This window comes from Lissotriton vulgaris, chromosome 5, assembly GCF_964263255.1.
Source record: "Lissotriton vulgaris chromosome 5, aLisVul1.2, whole genome shotgun sequence".
Taxonomy (NCBI): domain Eukaryota; kingdom Metazoa; phylum Chordata; class Amphibia; order Caudata; family Salamandridae; genus Lissotriton; species Lissotriton vulgaris.
The window spans coordinates 36879097-36901527 of NC_141693.1; the positions used below are offsets into that span (position 1 = coordinate 36879097).

General features: G+C 45.9%; 1 protein-coding gene across 2 annotated transcripts in view; it reads left to right on the forward strand.

Annotated features, from left to right (window-relative positions):
* LOC147710065 (NXPE family member 4-like) overlaps positions 1-22431 on the forward strand; it is a 249187-nt gene that overhangs the window by 216873 nt on the left and 9883 nt on the right. For both annotated transcript variants that reach the window (XM_086920719.1, XM_086920720.1), the window contains exons 4-5: positions 11377-11438; positions 20944-21162. In XM_086920719.1, the coding sequence (XP_086776845.1) occupies positions 11377-11438; positions 20944-21162 (281 nt within the window). The remainder of the gene's footprint in view (positions 1-11376; positions 11439-20943; positions 21163-22431) is intronic.

Genomic DNA, 22431 nt, shown 5'->3' on the forward strand with positions numbered 1-22431 from the left:
GAGGGCTGAAAGAACTGATATTTTTCTTTGTGGAGTGTCGCTCCATGGGAGCTCAGTCTCTTTAGGACATCCCGAAGGTGCTTGTGATGTTCTGACGTGGTGGCGGAGTGTATTAAAATATAATCGCTGACGTTTATTACTCCCGGCAGTCCAAAAAGTAGTTCCCTGATGGTGTTCTGGAACACCTCCGCCGCTGATGAAATGCCGAAGTTCAACCGTTTGTAGCGTCGGAGTCCAAGATGGGTACTAAAGGTGGTAATGAAGCGGCTTTCCTCCGCTAGTGGCAGTTGATGGTATCCGGCATTCAGGTCTATTTTCGAAAACCACTGCGACCCGTTCACATCAACGACGATGTCATCCATGGTGGGGGTCAGATGTCTCTCCCTCCGGATCGCGACGTTTGGTAGCCGCATGTCGATGCACAGGCGGATTTTGCCTGGTTGCTTAGGCTTCTCTACGATGACCATTGGTGATACCCACGGGGTGGGCCCCGTGACCTTTTCTATGACGCCTAGGGTGTCCAGTGTTTCAAGTTCCTTCTCCACCAGTGGCCGTAGGTGAAAAGGTATCCGACGGTGACGCAGGGCGGTGGGAGCAACCGATCTATCGATATATGGCTTGATGGGTTCACATTTTATGCAGCCCAGGCCTCTGAATAGTTCGGGGAATCGTCCCAACAGTTCCTCTACTTGATGTGCTCTGATGCGATTGGCAAAAGCTATTAGTTTCAAATCTTCAGCTGTATGACTACTTATCAGAGTGTCGGCCTCTCGGTTGATTATGTGAACTGTCGCCATTACCTGTGACTCGTCGGCCTGGATTGGTATTGTGATTTTTCCTTTGAGGGATAGTGGTGTGTCCGCTCCATAGGCGAATATCCTTGTCTTGGACGGCATTACCGGGGGCCGTGGGCGTAGCTTGTTGAACTGTTGCAGACCCATCACATTGACAGTGGCGCCAGTATCAATTATGGCCTTAACCTCATTTCCCGCCATCTGCACAATGCACGTTGGCTGTGGCCGTCATCGTTGCTTGAGCTCTCGTGCGATCGAGATGATATAGGCCTCCTCATCCTCCGACTCCGAGTCGTCGTACACTGTGGGTAGGTGTCTCTCTGCCTTCGCTGGCGGTGGGTCGGTCAACGACAGTTGACGAACGGCTTTAGTAGGTGTCCGTGATTTCTTGAACGTCTTTGACGTGTTTCTTCTGCGGCAAACTGATGCGAAATCGTTTGGGATTCCGCAATTTGCGCATGTCTTTCCTTGGGCCGGGCAGTCCTTGGCCGCGTGGGGCTCATGCCCACAATAACCACACCGTGCTCAGGATGGGTCCCTCCGATACTCTTTTTGTGGTGGTCCACGTGGTTGAGACCGTACTGCATCTGCCCGTTCCCCCTTGATGGTTTCTGTCTTGATCTGTGGTTTGTGTAGCGCTTGTTCAATGGCGGTGGCTCTGACGTTCGAGAGTTCGTGAGATCTGGCAAGGATTAAAATGTCTTCCAGCGAGATCCCTGGTTTGCGCAGAATTGATCCTCTCAGCGCCTTGTCTCGACATCCTTGAATGATCTGCCTCCTTATGGCTTTTGGTTGGTCTTCGTCGGTGGAGCTGGCTAGCTCCCTGACGCGGGCATGGAATTGGTCCACCGTCTCACCTTCCCTATGGCGTGCTTGGCCCAACTTGAAAACTTCGAAGTCTACATTCAGTTGGGGGTCAAAATGGCCGTTCAGGGCAGCAACCGCTGCTTCATAATCATCCGCTGGCCCCGTATTAGGCAGGTGTTTGAACAGTCTGAAGATTTCATCCCCTGCATAGTGTAGCAAAAGCCACCTTTTCACTGCTTTGTCTGTCTCTCTCGTGACTACAAACTAATTTTCCAGTCTTTCGAGCCATGTCTTCCACCTTGGGGAGGCTGTGGATGGGTCTTCCGCTTCACTGAACGGCGGTAGCACCCCTGTCGCGGCGTGTTGAAACGGGATGTTGATGGTGGTCGCAGGTGCCTCTTCGTCCGCCATAGTGACAGTGCGCCTGAATAAGGTTGTCTGTGTGTTCTTCTTGCCCCGTCTTTATAGAGATGGGGTGTGCCCTTGCCGACTGTGATCCCATGTTGCGCCGGCTCGGTGACGCCACGTGGTAGCTGTGCGGCTCACCTCAGTTCCGTCGCGAGTTCTGCAGGCCTCTGTAACGCCACGTGGCGGCTGCGCGGCTTGCCTCTGTTCCGTCGCGAGTTCTGCAGGCCTCTGGTAGCGTGGGTGTGTCGTGAGCTGGTCTGGGGGCTTCTCCAACCTGGGTTGCTGCTTGTGTCTCCTCCAGGGCATTGTAGGGCACACACCCAGCCGATTCCACAACTCACCCGCAATGTGTGAGCATTCGCAGGGTGAATTCCGCGTCTCACGCGCAATGCGTGAGCATTGGTAGGGTGCAGCGCCGGTCCACGCAAGATGCGTGGGGATTGGCATCCAGTCGCAAACAGTGGCCCGGCTACACTCACTTCTGCGCCGCATCCCTCGTGCACCTCCAGGGACAACTCCACGGCCCAGTCACGGAGGCAGGGACAGGCACGCAGGCCCAGGGCAGATGAGCACCTCAGTCGGCAAACACGTGGTAGGCACCGCGGAAGGGAGCGGGTCGCTCCGTACAGGCACAGGTGCACGGGCGAGGGTTGGGCCCCGTCCGCTCGTCGCCAATGTAGTGTGCTGCTTTCTTCGCCACCTTTGGCTTAGGTGGGGCTCGCACTCTTGCGCGGGGGCGGATCACGCAGCAGCAACAGCACTCAGACGGACACTGGTATCATGGTCGGAAGTGACGTGCACGAGCGCCCGTCCTCCTTTTATTGAACGCCGCAGGCCACGCCTGGCCTGTGGATGTAGGGGTGCGTGTGTGCGTACGGAAACTAGACCGCTGCCATCATTGCATCCTACACTTATTCCATACCCTAATGCGAGGGAGGAAATTTCAAGTTAGTTGGCATCACAATCTGAATATATGCACGTGAAATTTTTTCTTAACCTTACATGATTAAGATATGTATGGCGAGCTGGTCACATTTACCTGACGACCCTCAGTATAATCTGCTTGTGGAATCCAGAGGTTTAAGATGGGTAGCGAGGCAGCAAACAAAGTCGAGTTCGCTGTCGAAAAAATAAATAAGGCACACGCTGTTATCCGGCAAGTCAGAAATTGTCATTAAGAAGCATTAAATTACTTGTGCTCGAGCAGGTCACATTCACCTGACAGATTTCACTGGAATCAACTTGGGAGGTAGAGGGAGGGTGAGGGGCTGTCAATGTAGGAGCAATAGACAGTCTGATATTAACTGTTAGGGGAAGTAAGACGCAAGTAACTATCAAGAGCTTGAAAATTATGGTCGAAAGACATAGAGTTAGTATAGCCCTTTGACACACAAAGTATTTATTTTCAGTCCAGTACTGAAAGGACACAGCCGCCCGTTGTGCGGTACTCAGTCCGACCCTCCCCCGGGGTTTACTAAGAGCTAGCGGGGAGTAAGGAAGGCCGTCGAAAGTAAAAAACACATTAATATTACATGCAACCTCTAACCCCCACTCTACAAAACAGTCAATCGATTTTAGCAAACTAGAGAGGCTGTAAACGTGCCAAGTTAGGAAATGATAGCGAAATCCTACAAGAAAACGCATACCTGAAGAATAAATCACTTGCTCAGGAACTCCTGTCTCATGGACTTGCTGCAGAGATATAGCGCCGACAGCGCCGAAGCACGGGAGCAGTAAACAAGCATTTGCAATGCAATAGGTCTCGTATTAGGAAAGTTTGAGCTATTGGTATTGTAAATGACAAATTTTTTATTTAGGTTTTGTTTTTGAAAATAGCGAAATTAATAGCTTTGTCATTTACCATGCCAATAGTTATAACTTTCGCAAATGTGACACCTATGGCATTTGTAATGCAATATGTGTTGTATTTACGTGACTTACATGTATTGATATTACAAATAACAATGGTTTTTAATTTTTTTAAATAATTAATACTAAAAGAAAAGTTATTGTAATTTATAATGGCAATAGCTTAAACTTTTGTACATAACATTTGTGAAGATTATGTTCAGTGTATTTTATTGTGACGAAAATCCAAGAACATATGTCAAATATTAACATCTTTTTGTTACATTTGTAATAAAGCTTGAAAGATTGAGATAACATATTTGAACCAGTTGTTGTTGAATGGTTGCACAGAGTGATGCTGTGGTGGTGCTGAGTGATGCTGTATGCTATGCTATGTTTTGTTTTGCTATCCTATGTTTTGTTTTGTGATGCTATGCTATGCTGTTTTGTTATGCTATGCTATGTTTTGCTATGCTATGCTATGTTATGCTATGCTATGCCATGCTTTGTTATGCTATGCTATGTTTTGCTCTGCTATTCTTTGTTATGCTATGCTACGTTTTGTTGTGTTTTATTATGCTATGCTTTGTTTTGCTATGCTATGTTTTGTTATGATATGCTATGTTTTGTTGTGTTGGTATGCTATGCTGTGTTTTGCTATGCTATTATGTTTCGTTATGTTTTGTTCAGCCATGCTATGTTTTGTTTTGTTAAGCTATGCTGTTTTGTAGTGTTTTGTTATGCTATGTTTTGTTATGTTATGCTATGTTTTGTTATGCTATGCTATGTTTTGTTTTGCTATCCGAAGCTTTGTTTTGTTATGCTATGCTATGTTTAGTTTTGCTATACTATGCTTTGTTACGCTATGCTATGTTTTGTTGTGTTTTGTTATGCTATGCTATGTTTTGTTGTGTTTTGCTATGCTATGTTTTGTTATGCTATGCTATGTTTTGGTATGCTATGCTATGTTTTGCTCTGCTATGCTTTGTTCTGCTATGCTTTGTTATGCTATGCTTTGTTATGCTATGCTATGCTTTGTTGTGTTTTATTATGATATGCTTTGTTTTGCTATGCTATGTTTTGTTATGCTATGCTATGTTTTGCTGTGTTTGGTATGCTATGCTGTGTTTTGCTATGCTATTATATGTTTTGTTACGTTTGTTATGTTTTGTTAAGCCATGCTATGTTTTGTTGTGTTTTGTTATGCTATGCTTTGTTATGCTATGCTTTGTTTTGGTATGCTATGTTTTGTTATGCTATGCTTTGTTATGCTATGTTTTGTTATTCTATGTTTTGTTATGCTATGCTAAGCTTTGTTTTGTTATGCTATGCTATGTTGTGTTTTGTTATGCTATGCTATGCTTTGTTGTGTTATGCTATGCTATGCTATGTTTTGTTATGTATGCTATGGTTTGTTGTGTTTTGCTATGTTTTGTTTTGCTATCATTTGTTATGCTAAGTTTTGTTATGCTATGCTTTGTTATGCTATGCTTTGTTATGCTATGCTTTGTTATGCTATGCTTTGTTGTGTTTTGCTATGTTTTCTTTTGCAATGCTATGCTTTGTTATACTATTCTATGTTTTGTTTTGCTATGCTATGCTTTGTTTTGTTATGCTATGTTTTGTTATGCTATGCTATGTTTTGTTATGCTATGGTATGTTTTGTTGTGTTTTGTTATGCTATGCTTTATTATGCTATGCTATGTTTTCCTATCCTATCCTATGCTTTGTTTTGTTATGCTATGCTATGTTTTGTTATGCTATGCTGGTGAGGGTGAGTGGGGGGTGGGTGGGTGAGGGTGGGCGAGTGAGTGAGGGTGAGTGAGTGAGGGTGAGTGAGTGAGTGAGTGAGTGAGGGTGGGTGGGTGAGGGTGGGTGGGTGAGTGAGGGTGAGTGTGTTAGAGCGAGGGTGAGGGTGAGAGGGTGAGAGGGTTTTGAGGTTGTGTATCCTATGCTTTTTTTGTTATGCCATGCTATGTTTTGTTATGCTATGCTGATGAGGGTGTATGAGGGTGAGTGAGTGAAGGTGAGTGAGGGTGTGTGAGGTAGTGTGAGGGGGTGTGAGGGGGTGTGAGGGTGAGAGGGTTGGGAGGGTGAGGGGTGTGAGGGTGAGGGGGTGTGAGGGTGAGTGAGGGTGTGTCAGGGTGAGGGGGTGTGAGGGTGAGGGTGAGTGAGGGTGTGTGAGGGTGAGGATGAGGGGGGTGAGGGTGTGAGGGTAAGGGTGTGTGAGGGTGTGAGAGGGGGTGTGATGGTGAGTGAGGGTGTGAGGGGTGAGGGTGGTGAGGGTGTGTGAGGATGAGGGGTTGAGGGTGTGAGGGTGAGGGGGTGTGAAGGTGGGTGAGGGGCTGTGAAGGTGAGTGAGGGTGTAAGGGTGGGTGAGGGTGAGGGTGTGAGTGAGGGTGTGAGGATGTGTGATGGTGAGTGTGGGTGAGGGTGTGAGGGTGGGTGAGGGTGGGTGAGGGTGTGAGAGGGTGTGAGGTTGTGTGAGGGTGAGTGAGGTTTGGTGAGGGGGTGAGTGAGGGTGGGTGAAGGTGTGTGGGGGTAAGGGTGAGTGAGGGTGTGTGAGGGTGTGAGAGTGTGTGAGTGGTGAAGGTGAGTGAGGGTGTGTGAGGGGTGAAGGTGAGTGAGGGTGTGAGGGTGAGTGAGGGTGTGTGAGGGGGTGAGAGGGTTTGAGGGTGTGTGAGGGTGAGGAGGTGTGAGGGTACCAAGTAAATAGTTACAGGGCAGACATCGTAAGAGAGAGAAACACAAATGTTAAGATAACAGTGCTCGAAGGGGTTGTGAGAAGGTGCATGCTGAAGTCAGACAATGAATCCTATACATGGAACCCATTTCTAGAAACCACAGATGCGGCCTTTGCTGTGTCAGAGGGGGCACGGGTTCCTGCTAAGCCTGACGTCCTTGTGAAGACTTAACCCAACATGAAACAAGGATGGGGTAAAACAGGTCTATCTATCGTCGTCTTTCTAGACAGGCAAAAATACTTGGGCCCTTATTTATGAGGCCCTGCGTAAGTTTTGCGCCGCCGGTGCGTCACTTTTTGTGACGCACCAGCGGCGTAAAAAATGCGCCTTGTTGCGCCATATTTAAAAAGTGACGCATCTAGGTAGATGCGTCACTTTTTAAACCCCTGCGCCACATTATACATGCGTCAGGTATAATGTATGCAGAGGGGGCGTTCCCCCGCAAAAAGCCTCCTAATAGTGACGCAGTGAAATCTATGAGATTTCACTGCGTCATTTTTAGGATGCTGTTGTGTCAAAATCTTGCACTTGCCTCACAGCAGGCGCAAGACTGACGCAAGCCCTTTCACATGGGGCTTTCCCCATGTGAAAGAACGCATTGCTGGAGTTGCGTCACTTTTGTGACACACTCCAGCAATGCGTCACTTTTGCGCTTACAGATACGTCAGAAATACTGACGTATCTGTAACTCCTTGCGACATGATGCGTCATACATTAAATATGACGCATCAGGAATGTCGCAAGGAGTGCACAGTGAAAAGTAACGCATCGCTGTTTTCACGCAGCGATGCGTCACTTTTCATAAATGAGGCCCCCGGCGTGAAGCTGCTGCATGTCCAAAGCCACAGCACATTTCCGTCTCAAAATAAACAAAGATCACGCAATGCTACATATAAACTGGTGGGTTGTGGCGCTCAGCAGCAGCAGACAGTTGCCCTCTGATAATAGCCCTCGCACAGGTTTCCTTTCAAATTACGCAGTAGAAAAAACACTGCAATTAATACAGTTTACATTTTTAGCTTATATGCCCTTTGTTCTGCTAATTTAAAAATAAATACAGTGTAAAGGTGCTGCCTCATAAAAGCACCGGCCTTTTATTTCTTGCAAGTTATGTACTAGGACAGTGTTTGTAGGTACACATACATTGAATTGGTATTGTGGCTCCACTAAAGGCGATATTTTTGCATCATGTGCATTTTTTACTAAGTACTGCTATTCCCTCAAAGTAAGAAGCACACAAAAAACCTTTTTATTTAAGAAACAAAACAACAAATGTAGAGTTACATGCATGTTTGTAGTAAAATACATATAAAATGTGAAGCTGCTGCCTATTTACAACACCAGCACTTCTTCTCTTAAAAGGAAGGCTGAAGCTACGTGTTTACAACTAAACTCAAATTGTTTGGGGGAAAAAACGCAGACTGAAAGTCTACTGGAGTGTGACTTTATGTGTTAATCCCTACACTCGAGAAAGGAAACCAGGCAGGCTAATTAAGGGTGAAGTAGCTGAGCGAGAAAGATTATAATCTTTCCTCTGCAGCATCTGTGGCATGCAAATCAAGGACAGCAGGACGCTGAGGTTGTTAAGGTGACAAAAGGCACCACTAAAGTCTGCAATGCAATAGGTCTTGCATTTACGCCCTTGAGCTATTGGCATTTTAAATGACAATGCCTTTTATTCATGTTTTGATTTTAAAACCATAAATAAAAGGCGTTGTCATTTAACAATGCCAATAGCTCAAAGTAGCGTAAATGCGAGACCTATTGCTTTGCAAATGCTTGTTTGGAGTGCAGTGTGGCATGGGATTGTGTGACATTCTGTCCTGTAGAGGTAAAAGAATGCTTCACGCCGCTTTTCACACTGAGGCTAAAGTGGGGCAGCGAAGCCTTTGATGTGCCAAATGCTGCTGGGGAACCGAGTTGGAGCCTCGGCGCGGGCTCAGCATCCTGTGATTCTGATCTCCCTGCGCCTACCACACAATGAAAGTGGCCCTAATATCCTTCAGCAGTCGGTCCATGGCGTGCCATTTGTTGGGAATTCATAAAGACAGATGGTGCAACTATAAAACAGCCTGCAGCGCTGATCCCATGTACACTATAACACGAACATTATTTCAAATTAATAAAAATGTTTTTTTACAGGATGACGTGCAATTGTAAACAAGAAGCGATTAAGAAATCTAAAAACGGAGATGGGAGTAAATTAATAAGGATAGAAAATAGTAAATCCAACAAATAAAGCGATTGGCGCTATTGCAGGGCAAGGAGTTTAATATCCAACAGCATAATACCCGATCTGATGTAAGCTCACTGTTAAAGCACGAGAGCGCACAATATAAGGGAAAAAGAGGAAAGGAAGCATCACTCTTCCATCCCGATATTCAGCAAGGCATGGTATATACATTACAAAAGTGAAACAGTAACTCAACACTCCTCTGCGGTCCCGTTATATTCAGGCTGGCAGCCCCGTGCATAAATCTAAAATGTTATCATTGAAACAAAAGGGCGCGTTACCTATTTGTCATCAGAAACATGATGGCACTATTGAAAATTTTCAACAAATGCACAGCCTAACGTGCGCTATAGATGGGCTTACCGCGAGGAAGGTGCTGCCAGTCACTGAATAAATCGTAGGAACAGAAGCCGGTCCCGAAACTCTGCTTATGAGCGCATGCGTGTGACACGCGAATGCTTGCAGCCGCTAAGTGCTGACGAGGAACCGCGTCACGGCGGGCCGATTCTCATGGACAGGGACAATAGACTAAGTTAAATGATCTGGGAACCACTCAAGTTTCAAAGTTCAAAGATGCACCTAGAGGCACTGTGTGTAGAGTAAGACAATTGTCGGTGTATGTAAAGTCGGGTGAAGAGTCCCAACTGAGTTGAATTCACCATACCATTTAAAATAATATACAGTATGTGACAATTCTATTACGGGGTAAATGGAATGTATACTTTAATGGGTCTCACTCCTATGAACTCCGTAAGCGCCCAAAAAATAGAGCAGTCAGGAATGAGCATCAGTGAGCTCAAAAAGGAAACGCTCGTAACTGGACTAATTACCGTAGGGAGTACAGAGTCATAATAACAATTCAACTAAACCAAGCCTGCACGCACCGCACATTAGCATTGAAAAAGTTTATATCGTATTATGTGACTACCGAATCCAACTATGCATTCGTGACATATAAAGTACATAGTCATAATAAACGGCGCCACAGACTGGAATAGAACAAGTTTACATCATATCATATGTGGCTAACAGATACAAATATGCATTAATTAGGACATTGTGAAGGCCGTGCCTATAGGTCATATATTAGTCCATTCGTTGTGAACCTGCAGTGGTACAAAAACATTACAAACAAGCACTGGGGGAAGAGAGCAGGGGAAAGCACGGCCTACGGCCGTGAATAAGTGACGGCGGGGGGCGGGGCAGCTGAAACCTTTAATGTGGCAAATGCTGCTGGCAGGGGGAAGCCTGTGGGGAAATGCAAGCTCGTGCACGAAGGAGCTTGTGGTCACGTGATTTCACGTGAACTGTTGAGTATCCAGATCTAAAAAGTCAGCTTTGTGGATGGACGACATTAGGTCTCTCTACGAGACCTAAAAACGGTTCTTTTAAATGTCAGCCGCCGCAAATGCAGCCAATCAACAACTGGGAAAGTTGGCTGATTTCAGGAAAAAGGAAAACCTGGACAGGATCAAAGAGGTGGAGAAGGGCTCTTCGGTGGCAAAATGTAGGACCCAAACTATATTCGAAATTCCAATGCCGAAAGTCTGAGAGTAGCAACGTCCCAGGACCCGATCGATACAAAGGATTCAAAAGAAAAAAGGGGACGAGGGGCGGAAAGCACAATAGTTGCACGGGATGTAAGATCATCGCCATAGTCCTTGCGGCGCTTTCAAAAACATCCTGTCAAAACACTTCGGGACCGCATTCTCAGGAAACAGAGAGCTCAGGCGCATTAACAGCGGTACCCCGACCAGCTTATTTGGCCAAGATGGTCTATTCAGCTCTTATCACGTAGGGTCACAGAAGGCATGAAAATACGGTAACACGCCGCATAGGCGGAAACGTTTATCTAGGGCTCGTGTGCTCAGATGGATAACAGGGGGAAACCCACAGTATCGTATGAGGTCACAGTGGGCATAAGGGTGCGGGTAAACGACAGCTAGTGGTAAGGAGACTCATATGATGGCATTTTCCCACGGGCAATGTTCGTTCAAGCCCTTTTTGGTGGCATTTAATAGGAAAATCCAAAAGACTTCCCTCTTTTTCCTGACGGCAGTGATGTCTTTTCCAGGGATCGCCCAGAACTTCTCAAGAATTGACCATTTAAGGTCATGTTCATTGTGTTTTTCATTGATCCAATGTTGGACCAGGGGGGTCCCACTTTTCAAAATTCTGATATTGGATTTGTGCTCCCCAATTCGCAGGCGACATTAACAGCCCGTTTCACCAACATACGGGAGTTCACATGGGCACAAAATGATGTACACCACGTTCGATGAACGACAGTTGCTCATTTCACTTAGGGTTATGGTGCGGTTGTCAATGAAAAGTTTATTGCCAACCATCGCATTGGGACAGGCTTGGCATGTTCCACAGCGGTGGTTACCGACAATAGGTGTCATCCCCATGACTCCCAACTGGCGAGGAACTTTCGGCAACGGTTTTCAGGGGGCCCCTTTGCTTACCGGCCATCTTTTCCAGGGTCTGAGTTTACCTATGTCTGCAGATGAGTAATTTTTTGCTTTCTCTTATTTTCTAGATCTCATGTCCGAGTTGCGATCCCTCACAGCTTACAAGACCTTATTGTTTTCAATTGTACAAGTGAGTCTTCTATCTAATAACTTGTTCAGTTGTTTAGTATTTGAGAGATAGATCACTCTCACCACTGGTGTGAGAGAGGGAATGAGAGAAAGAGAGAGCAAGAAGAATGTGTTAAGTGACTGACTATTTGCATGGGTGTTTGGTTGAATCTAAAGAGTTATTTAGTGAGTTTAAAATGTAATTACATTTCCTCCAGAGGTTTAAGGTATGTCGCAATATGTGCCACTGACATCGGAAGACATGCGGTAGCTTCAGATATTTTCCTTGGGTCTGCACCAGTTGCACAGCTCATCTGGTCTCCAAGTATTTGCGTCAGTACTGAACCCGACACAGCTCCTGGGAGCACCGACGATCTACCACAGTTTTATATCATTTGCACCCCTGCTGTGAGATACAGGAATCTACCCAAGTGTGCAATAGTGACAGAGCTCAGTGGACTCCATGTATGTACCTGGGTATTTCACCTGTCAGTGCTGCTGTCAGGGACCAGCCCCCTGCCAATATCATGTGAACAGCTTCTGTGAGTTACAGAGATGTACTTGAGGGAAGCACTATTTACATATCTCACATGGGAAAATACAAAAACAATCTGACATATAACTCAGTGTGCTGGAGCTGTGGGTCCTCCCAAACTAATCCAAGCCACCTGGCACACAAGAAACTTTAAAAAAGCCTCATTCAACGTGTTTTATTAGTTATAAACTATCAGATGGAAGTAGCTCGTTCACTGATTGTATTGAATGACTGTTTGCCTTTTCCATCTTGTAGATGAAACATGAGTGGGGTACCCGTCAACCGTGTTGGGATTGGGGTGTAATAATGTAAGAAAAATAGTATCACAACTGGTATTAATTGAAGATAGTTAGCATAGATATGTAAAAAACATTATCCGGAAGGAAACAAGGAGGCTCTATATGATTCTGACATGTGCTAGAAGCATCATTTTATGTACAAATATTCAAAAGTGAAACAGAGATATAATTTGCAGTTATAGCAGCACTGCAGTATATAAATCACAATAACTGAAAAACAACCCAAATTGTACGTGGTGCTCTAGGTGTGACAGTGAAAACCAAAATAGCGACGCATGTGACAATGTAAGACAGCGTGGGTGGCGCAAAGTGACTGGTGAGTAAATATACAGTGAAATATTTGGTACACAGTGGTTCCAAGTGGATTAAAAGTTCATTTTTGAAGTATTCAATGTAGTCAACCGCTTCGTGTCTTGCGCCTGTATTTGCGCTGGAAAGTCGATGGCGTTTCGATCCTAGTTAGTTCAGGATCTTCATCAGAACTGGGTCGTGGGCAGTGCTGAGGGCCGATTGCGAAGAGCAAATCACTGATGGACGGCAACAACCGTGTGTCGGGCTTGGCTCTTGTTCCAAGATTGCAGAAGTATCCGGACCAGTAGATGAGGGATCCGAAAAGACTTCCTGGTCCGGGTCAATGGTGGTGAGTACCGTTGCGATCCAGGAAGTGAATGAATTCAAAGCAGCCGATCCCGAGCTTGGTCAGCTGATAGAGAGTGAATCTCTAAAGGAGACAGCCTCGAGGGGTGTCCGTGGGGTTCGAAGAAGCCGCAGCGATGAGTGACCTAGAGCACCACGTACAATTTGGGTTGTTTTTCAGTTATTGTGATTTATGTGCTGCTATAACTGCAAAGTATATCTCTGTTTCACTTTTAAATATTTGTACATAAAATGATGCTTCTAGCACATGTCAGAATCATATAGAGCCTCCTTGTTTCCTTCCGGATAATGTTTTTTACATATCTATGCTAGCTGTCTTCAATTAATACCAGTTGGGATACTATTTTTCTTACATGCCTTTTCCATCTGACACTGTAGAAGAAAAAGTTTGCTAAGTCCTTGCTACTCCTTATATGACCTTTGGTTCGTGGAAATGTCTTCTATTTTTAGAGAAAATTCATTCTCTCTCTTCAGAAACATGATGACCGTTTAATAATATAGGTTACCCATTCCTCAGATCAGTCACTGATAGGCTGGTGTAGTGGCTCGGGTGTATTTGTGAAGTCTAATATTAATGAGGCCATTCTCACTATATGACTCTTTGTTAATCTGTTGTGTATGAGGGGAACATTGTAATGTGACTTAATAAAATTTACACTGAAAACAGCCAAGGAATCTCCTGCTCGGTAACCCTTTGCCAAGAAGAAGAGACACCAATAATTCATCTCCACTGGTAGTAAGTGCCTTATCTGGAATTTCTCCAAATTTAACATAATATCCCCAAATGTAACAGAATATTCCAAAATTTAACAGAGCCCCTTGCAATAGAGAACCTGCTGTAATTAGAAGCCTGCAGGGGATAATTCCATCCTTAGAAAGGCAGGCTTGTCACACACCGCTTGCTACAACAGTGAGGATAGGGCAGCCAAGAAAAGCAAAAATAAATTCTTAAAGTACTGGATACAAAAAAGCAGACCCTAATAAAACTTGTAGCTTAGAGAAAGTAGTTTGTAACTGAAATTGATTCAGAATCAATGTAGAAGTAGGGTCTAAAAAGGGTCAAAATCAAACTCCTGTTTCAAAGTCTCATATCTCAGATGTTGAGGTACAGACTCTTTTCTGGAATACGCAGCTTTCTTCTTGTGATGTATTTACCATCCTGTGGGTAATCTTGATAGACTGGGGAAGGGATTGTGTCGGTAGAAGCACACAATAACATCACAGAACCTCCTGCAGCCACAGTGCCAGATAATCTTTGTAAGTCAGAACCTTAGTGGGATCATTAGATAGTTAATCTGCAAAAACAAGTCAACTTTACTGCATTTCTCCAGGGAATGGTACCAGAATAGCCTGGCCTAAATATTGTCTGACTATAACATTGTGGGGCTCAGTTACAAGCCCTGTGCATCGCCAGAAGGCCACATTTTGTTACCATCGGGTACACCAAGGGCTTAGCCTTTTCTACAAGGCCACGTAAAGCCACACTGCATGGGTTTTCATCGCCTTGTGGAAATGGAGTGAGGCAACACAGCGCAAGTCAGTGAGTTGCCTCACACTACGATGGGGAGGTGTGCCATGGTCCCATCTAACACCCGTGGCATGTGACACATTCATAGATTTACAACAAGTCATAAACCTGGGAATGCGTCCGAAGCCTGGCCTCCCTAGGAGAGGCGCAACCAGAAGAATTCATTATTTTGTTTTAACACAACAAAGCCACAGAGATTGTAATTTGATTATTTTATGTCCCTCAGGAATCTACCTGTAACACCCTACCACTGGACAGTCACAAAGAGGTGACTGGATGTCCTCACACACCACCAGGTGTCACACTTCATCATAAGACTCCTCCCGCTCTCCAAAAACCCAGTTCGATGGAGAGCGGGTCGACACCCGAAATCAGGGAGGCGCATCTACCTGAGAATGGACTTGAGATCTATAACGATGTAAAACCAGTGTGATATCCTAAACAGACCTTCGTCTTTTTAGTGCCACGTGAAAGGGGCATTCCATGGGTATTGTTGTGGGTGTTCCCACGCAACACCAATGGATTCTGCTGCATTCCCAGATTTACAACATTGTGTAAACCTGGGAATGTGTCAGAATCCTCCGCCTTCTCAGGGGAGGTGTTTAAGAGCGGTGCAATGAGGAGAAATACTTTTATGTCTCCTCCTTTTTTCCTTTAGATATGTGTGCTACATCATATTATTTTTGTGCAGGAAGGCATCACGTCCTGCACAACAACAATCATCTGTGCAAGGCAGGCACCCTTGCACCATGGTACTAGGGTGCCTATGTTGGCGTACGGCTGCAGTTTTAGTGCCAACACAGGGAAGAGCACAGGGATGTGCCGTATCAACAGCCAACTCGCCACATTCATCGAAGAGCACAACATTCTCGACTCCTCCCAATCCAGCTTCAGAAAAAACCACAGTACGGAAACCGCCCTCCTCGCCGCAGCAGACAACATCCACACTCTACTGGACAAAGGAGAAACAGTAGCCCTCATCCTCATCCTCCTTGACCTCTCAGCAGTGTTCGACACAGTCTCTCACTAATATGCAGACTCCACGACGCAGGGATCCAAGACCAGGACCTCGACTGGATCTGCTCCTTCCACTCCGCCAGAACACAGCGAGTCAGACTCCCATCTTTCCTCTCAGACCCTACACCGACCACCTGCGGAGTCTCCCAGGGCTCCTTCCTCAGGCCGGCGCTCTTTAAAAGTTACATGGATCCGCTCCCCCCCATCGCCAGAGCCTGCGTACAACATTGTGTTGTACGCAGACGACACCCAACTCATCCTTTCTGTATCCAACAAACCCAACACCGCCAGACACAACTTTCGAGAAGGCATGAAAAACATCGCGAAATGGATTAAAAACAGCTGCCTACAACTAAATACTCATCATGGGCCCAAACCCCGGTGCCTGGAGCATCACCTGGTTGCCCGCCACCCTCGGAAACCCGCCAACCCCCACAGACCACGGACACAAAGTGAGAATCATCCTAGACTCCGAGCTCAAAATGGATTGCCAGATCAACTCTGTCTCATCTTCCTGCTTCCACACCCTCCGCCTCCTTCGTAAGACCTTCAAATAGATCCCCCTCGAACACAGAAAGTCCGTCACTCACGCCCTGATCACCAGCAGACTAGACTACGGCAAAGCACTCTACGCCGGAATAAACACAAACCCCACCCGCAAACTACAGAACATCCAGAACGATGCAACAAGACTGATCCTCAACCTGCCAAGACACTGCCACATCTTCCAGCACCTGCCACACTCCACTGGCTCTCCGTCGAGGCGGGATTTACCTTCAAGATACTCACCCCTGCACACAAGGCCCTCCATGGCACCGGACCAGCATACCTGAACAGGTAACTCAAATTCCACGCACCCCAAAGGACCCTACGATCAGCCCAGCTCTCCTACGCCGTGGTCCCCCGCAACAGAAAAACCAGATCGGAAGGCCGCTCCTTCTCCTTCCTCGCGGCCAAAGCATGAAACACCCTTCCGCTCCACCTCAGATAGACAACCTCGCTCCCCATCTTCGCAAGACACTTCAAAACCTGGCTCTTCGACAGACCCCCTCCTTGATGGAATGGATCCAGCAACCCCCCGTGCCTTGAGGCCCTTACGGGTGAGTAGTCACGCTTAACAAACTCCTGATTGTATTGCTGTGAATATGGCGCATCCCTGTGCTTTTAAAATGACGCAGTCGGCATAGCAGAATGCCTTGCGGCGCTGCACTGCTTCATGTCCTCGTAAATGCGGCCCTATATACACATTTGAGCTTGTCAGAAAAGTGTCTGGAATATGATAGATGAAGATGTTTAGTTGATATACACTGTGTGCTAAAGTCTTGATGTAACCATGTGGGGATTAGTGGATAGCTAAGGAAATGTTTTACTTTGCAAATTTGCATTGGTTTGCTAAAATATAAAAGATTTGAAAACAATGAGCAAATTATAGTAAACGTATGTGATTTTGTGTTATTGTCAGATACAGAACCAGAAAATAGTTGGGGGCAGTAATTCTACCTATTTTTAATCAAAAGTGTCCTAAGGAATCACCTGCAAATGATTGTCATATCCAATTAAGAGACTCAATTGCCAAAATTGAAGGCAAACTTACTAGTGCACTTACAAAGATGAGACAATATTTCCATATTTCGCTGGTAAGGTCGCTGGTGGTTTAGAAATCACTGGACAAGACTTCTGAATGCAGCCCTTTGCAATGAAATATGACAAGTTAGGGAAGAATGGCTTCTTAGTTCTGTTTTAGAATTTGTAAACTGAATTTTAAGGCACTTGATGGAGGGGGACGTCGTTTCTCACACTCTCGCTTTGAGCCACGCAGGAACCAGGGGATGCTATAGCATGCTTTACCAAGAGCTGTTTGGCAAGACAAATTCTTTTTATAGTTTCCCGCCTATAAAGAAAAGATCATAGTAGATATTGAACGGAGATCCCCATTACCTATCTACCCTGGTTCCATTACTATTGGATTATTGTCCTCATTTTTGGATGTGGCTTGAACACAAGACATTGAAACACCTGATATCATTGGTGTGACTTGATAACAGTTGAATCTCTAACGCCGTTCATTCAATTGGATAGAGTTCCAAATATACGTGATACTATCGGACGATTAACATAACTACATGGGCATATATACACATCCCTTCCCAACGGTCCAGGAACCAGGGACATCATCGCCATTTGACTATCCTGCCCTGAAGAAGTCCCTTGTGGACGAAACGCGTCGGCTGTAGATCCTGTATAAATTTTTTTCTTACCATCGGAACTAAATAAAGAACTCTCAAGATTATATGAAGAAAAACTTCGTTGATGTGATCATTACTGTTTACCTCATTGAATATATTAGTTCCTCTAAATGTTGAAGTGGTGCACCTTGGCCTTTTCTCAAATCTTGTGATAGTTCATGTTTTGAACCTGCATTGTGACAGTGGGTGTTTTTGAAGTGTGCACACAAATTGCCCCATGTACTAGAGGGTGATATTCCCTGGAGAATATTTGACTAGGTGCTGTCCTTTTGGGAATCTACCACTGTTGTTTTCTCTTTTTTAATGAATTTTAAGGCACTATTAAGGACCTGTTGTGGGTACACAGGAGAGAATTGGGAGCAGAAAGTGCTTGTTTAGTACAGTACAGTTTGGAGTGAATGGTGAGGCCACAAAGAGGAGCACTGAGTTGTAGTGTACTGACCCCACATTTATGTCATTTCTTCAGTAGCAACTGGCCTCTAAACTGGATTTCATACCGCACAATGCATTCTTTCTAGCTGGCCCTGCTGTCCCATCCTCTTGTTTTCAGACAAAGTTATTTTAATATGTAGATCAGAGGCAGGGCTCAGAACACCATAGTTCATCCCCTGCTGAAAACGCAAGTCCATCGCAGCCAACGTAATGAAATAACATAGTCCTAGTTAATTGTTGTGTCCAGTCTAATCATTTTAACTGAACACAGTGAATATATGTATGATTACTTAAGGAGTCTGTCAAAACAAAGGAGGAGTAGAGCCCAAGCTCACAAGATCTGAGTTAGTGCATGTGCATAATGGTGGATCTTTACAACTGGGGAGACAGACAGTCGCACAGATACTACTCGTAAAATTGCTTTGTGAATTGCAAAATTCCTAAACTTAATCAAAAGTGTACGTTTACCTTTTCTTTGTGAATTCGAGCAACAGTGTCTGCAGGATATGATATACCCAGGGTGAAATAACCTTTACACTGGCATAATCTCACATGGTTTGGTAAGGTGGCATTATGCTTGTTATGGAGAATTCTAGGGATACGCGGAACTTGCGGAATTTCCTTCACAGCTTTCCGCTGGGTTACTTAAAAACTCTGCAAGATTCTGTGGAGTACTGCCAATGGGTGTAAAAAAGGACATTGGGCTGCAGTTTAGCACCAGTAGCGCATTATACGCTGACAAATCAGCGCAAATGGCAACACGGCGTGGCAAGAGTGTGCAGCCATTTGAGTTGATTTTGCTGCAGTTCGAGTAAAAAATCTAGTTGAGAAGCAGCCCGCTGACCGCGACCGCTCCGGTGCCCTCTCACGTTACAAAGTTGCGCCGGAAGGCTTCCTAGAGACTATAAACTGTGATAGGAGACGCCAAATCATGCTGGCCCTTGCCAACTTGATTCCTGGAGGCTTGCATTTTTGCCGTTGTCATCACATTGACTGAATTTGAAAAAAGTTCCTCCATGCAGTGATTGGCTGAATTTTCCTGTTAAAGAGTAGGCAAATTCCTCCAGTTTTGTGAACAGAATTAAAAATTCTGCGCCTACACAATTCCCAAAACTTAGCTATTGTGCCATGTTGCATCATTATTTGGTATTCATTGCAAACAGTAACCATAAATGCACAGAACAAGGCAAACGACCAGCTCGTTTTTCATGTGCTTTTTAAAATAGTACTACATTTTTTGTATTTCACATAATTATGTGTCATTTTTTTTAAAAGTTCATGTAATTACAAGTGTGCAAATTATGCAAATTCTTTGCACCATTAGAAAGTATTTTGGAGAAGCAGAGTAGACAAAGAACATTGGTCCTGATTCGTAGAGGTAAATAAACATGCATACATGTACTCAAGGGCAGATTTAGTATTACATCTAGTGATAACACTTTTTGGCTTTTCACCATTTTCACATATTACGTCCTAAAGAGAGCAGTAATATGTCTCCACCCACTCGTCAGGTGGTGGAGCCTAATACTTCCCTAATATGACTTTATGGGGCATATGTACAACAGAATGACGGAGTGTGGAGTTAAGAAATGCTTGCGCCATGCTCCACCATTCAGTAAACACAGGGATGCGCCGTATTTACAAAGATACGGTGCACCCCGGCATTTCCCCTAGCGCCGGCGCTAAATCAAGCTGCCTAGTGCCAACGTAGGCACCCTTGCACCGTTGTGCAAGAGTGCCTGTGTTGGGGGGAATAATTGTCTATGTGCAGAAGGGTGTCCCTTCCTGCTCATAAACAATCACAAATGGTGATTTGTAAGTCCTGTGTGTGCAGCATTGGGCATTTTTTAAATCATTGTTTATGTGCAGGAAGGGACACCTTCCTGCCCATAAACAATGATGCAGGGCGTTCTGCTGTTCTGCTATGGTGTGTACATTTCACGTGTCTGTATTGCTGTCTACAAAGGTTCAGGGGTCTCTCTGGCTCTCTGGACAGTTTCACATCTTCATTCTGCCACCTGTACAGTTTCAGGTCTTAATGTGCTACCTCTGTGGTTGAAGTCTTTACTTTGCTACCTAGCTGAGGGCATGACACTTTCACAACGACTGTAGTTTTCTAACATTATCATTTTATCTGCACAGTTTTGCATCTATACTTAGGGCCCGATTATGATCTTGGTCGGAAGGGCTCCTGACGGGATCCAGAACGACCAAATCTGATTCAGAGCCACTTTTTCCACCTGAATCGTACTCCATTCCGGACGACCAAAGACGATGCGAAGATCGCGTCCGCGCCAACCAAATTGTTTCCGCACCCGAATCTGTCCATACGACTCGCCCGGAGCGAATCATGGAGCGCAATGGACCCAGCTACCCAAAGAGCAAGTACCATGCACCATTCGGACAGCCGTATCGACCCGATCCAAGCATGCACAGTGTGGCGGGCAACCTGGGGTGCCCGCCACAAGGTTCCCTGATTTTCACATCCACCCCTTTCTTCAAGGGGAGCCTTGTCATTCGGTTGGGACATAGGCTCCCATTGAAGTTACTGGGAGTCCGACCGAATCGCATCTGGAAACATCCGGATACATTGTAATCGGTCAGTTGGACTCTCCCAATCCGAGTCGGTCGGAAACCATTCCTGGACCGATTCAGTCAGAATTATTTCCGCATCGTAATCGAGCCCTTAGTCTGAGCAGTCCTTTATCGATCTGATACTGTGTGTAAATGTTGAGGTCATTTCTCTTTGTTTACAGATCTCTCTATCTGTCCTCTCCATTTGGCCTTTATATTGACACCCTTTGAATTTTCAGATAGAAGCGAACCTGCGAAGCAGAAGTGCAAGACAGGGATGAAGCATCATTTGCCCAGTGGGTACTACCTCCAAAACATCTGGCACCCAGTCTCCTGCAGCATGAACAGGTTCCAGTCACCGGATGAGATTAACAGCTGTCTGAAGGGGAAATCCCTCCACCTCATCGGGGACTCCACCATGGCGCAGTGGAATGCTTACTTCACCAACACTCTTAAAAGTAAGTCACCCTCACAGCATCAGCTGCATGCACCAAATCCGCCTGTACTATACGATCAGGAGCTGTACATCAGCTGTACATCCCATGTCAATCTGTAGCAGATCATAAGCGTCTTTGTGTTCCATGTGAACCTATACTGGCCTGCCATTATTTGTATTTCACGTGTCGGACTGTACTAGACCATCAGCGCTCTACGTCAAACTGCGCCAAATTGCTAAAACCTGCATATCTCATGCATCCTGCACTGGGCTATCAGCAGGGGGGTGCAACATGTTATGCTGCACTAGACAACTAGCAGCTGTATAGCTCCTTTCTGCCTGTACTGGACTATCAGCCTCTGTGTGTCCCATGTCAGCCTGTACCTGATACCAGCAGCTGTAGAGCTCCTGTCTGCCTGTACTGGGCTGTCAGCCTCCTTGTGTCCCATGTCAGCCTGTACCCGATACCAGCAGCTGTAGAGCTTCTGTCTGCCTGTACTGGGCTGTCAGCCTCTGTGTGTCCCATGTCAGCCTGTACCTGATACCAGCAGCTGTAGAGCTCCTGTCTGCCTGTACTGGGCTGTCAGCCTCTGTGTGTCCCACGTCAGCCTGTACCTGATACCAGCAGCTGTAGAGCTCCTTTCTGCCTGTACTGGACTACCAGCCACTGTGTGTCCCATGTCAGCCTGTACTTGATACCAGCAGCTGTAGAGCTCCTGTCTGCCTGTACTGGGCTGTCAGCCTCTGTGTGTCCCATGTCAGCCTGTACCTGATACCAGCAGCTTTAGAGCTCCTATCTGCCTGTACTGGGCTGTCAGCCTCTGTGTGTCCCATGTCAGCCTGTACCTGATACCAGCAGCTGTAGAGCTCCTGTCTGCCTGTACTGGGCTGTCAGCCTCTGTGTGTCCCATGTCAGCCTGTACCTGATACCAGCAGCTTTAGAGCTCCTGTCTGCCTGTACTGGGCTGTCAGCCTGGTGTATCCCATGTTAGCCTGTACCTGATACCAGCAGCTGTAGAGCTCCTGTCTGCCTGTACTGGGCTGTCAGCCTCTGTGTGTCCCATGCCAGCCTGTACCTGTTACCAGCAGCTGTAGAGCTCCTATCTGCCTGTACTGGGCTGTCAGCCTCTGTGTGTCCCATGTCAGCCTGTACCCGATACCAGCAGCTGTAGAGCTCCTGTCTGCCTGTACTGGGCTGTCAGCCACCGTGTGTCCCATGTCAGCCTGTACCTGATATCAGCAGCTGTATTTCACACCTTCAAGTGTAGGAGAGAATGCAAAAGGAAGTGAC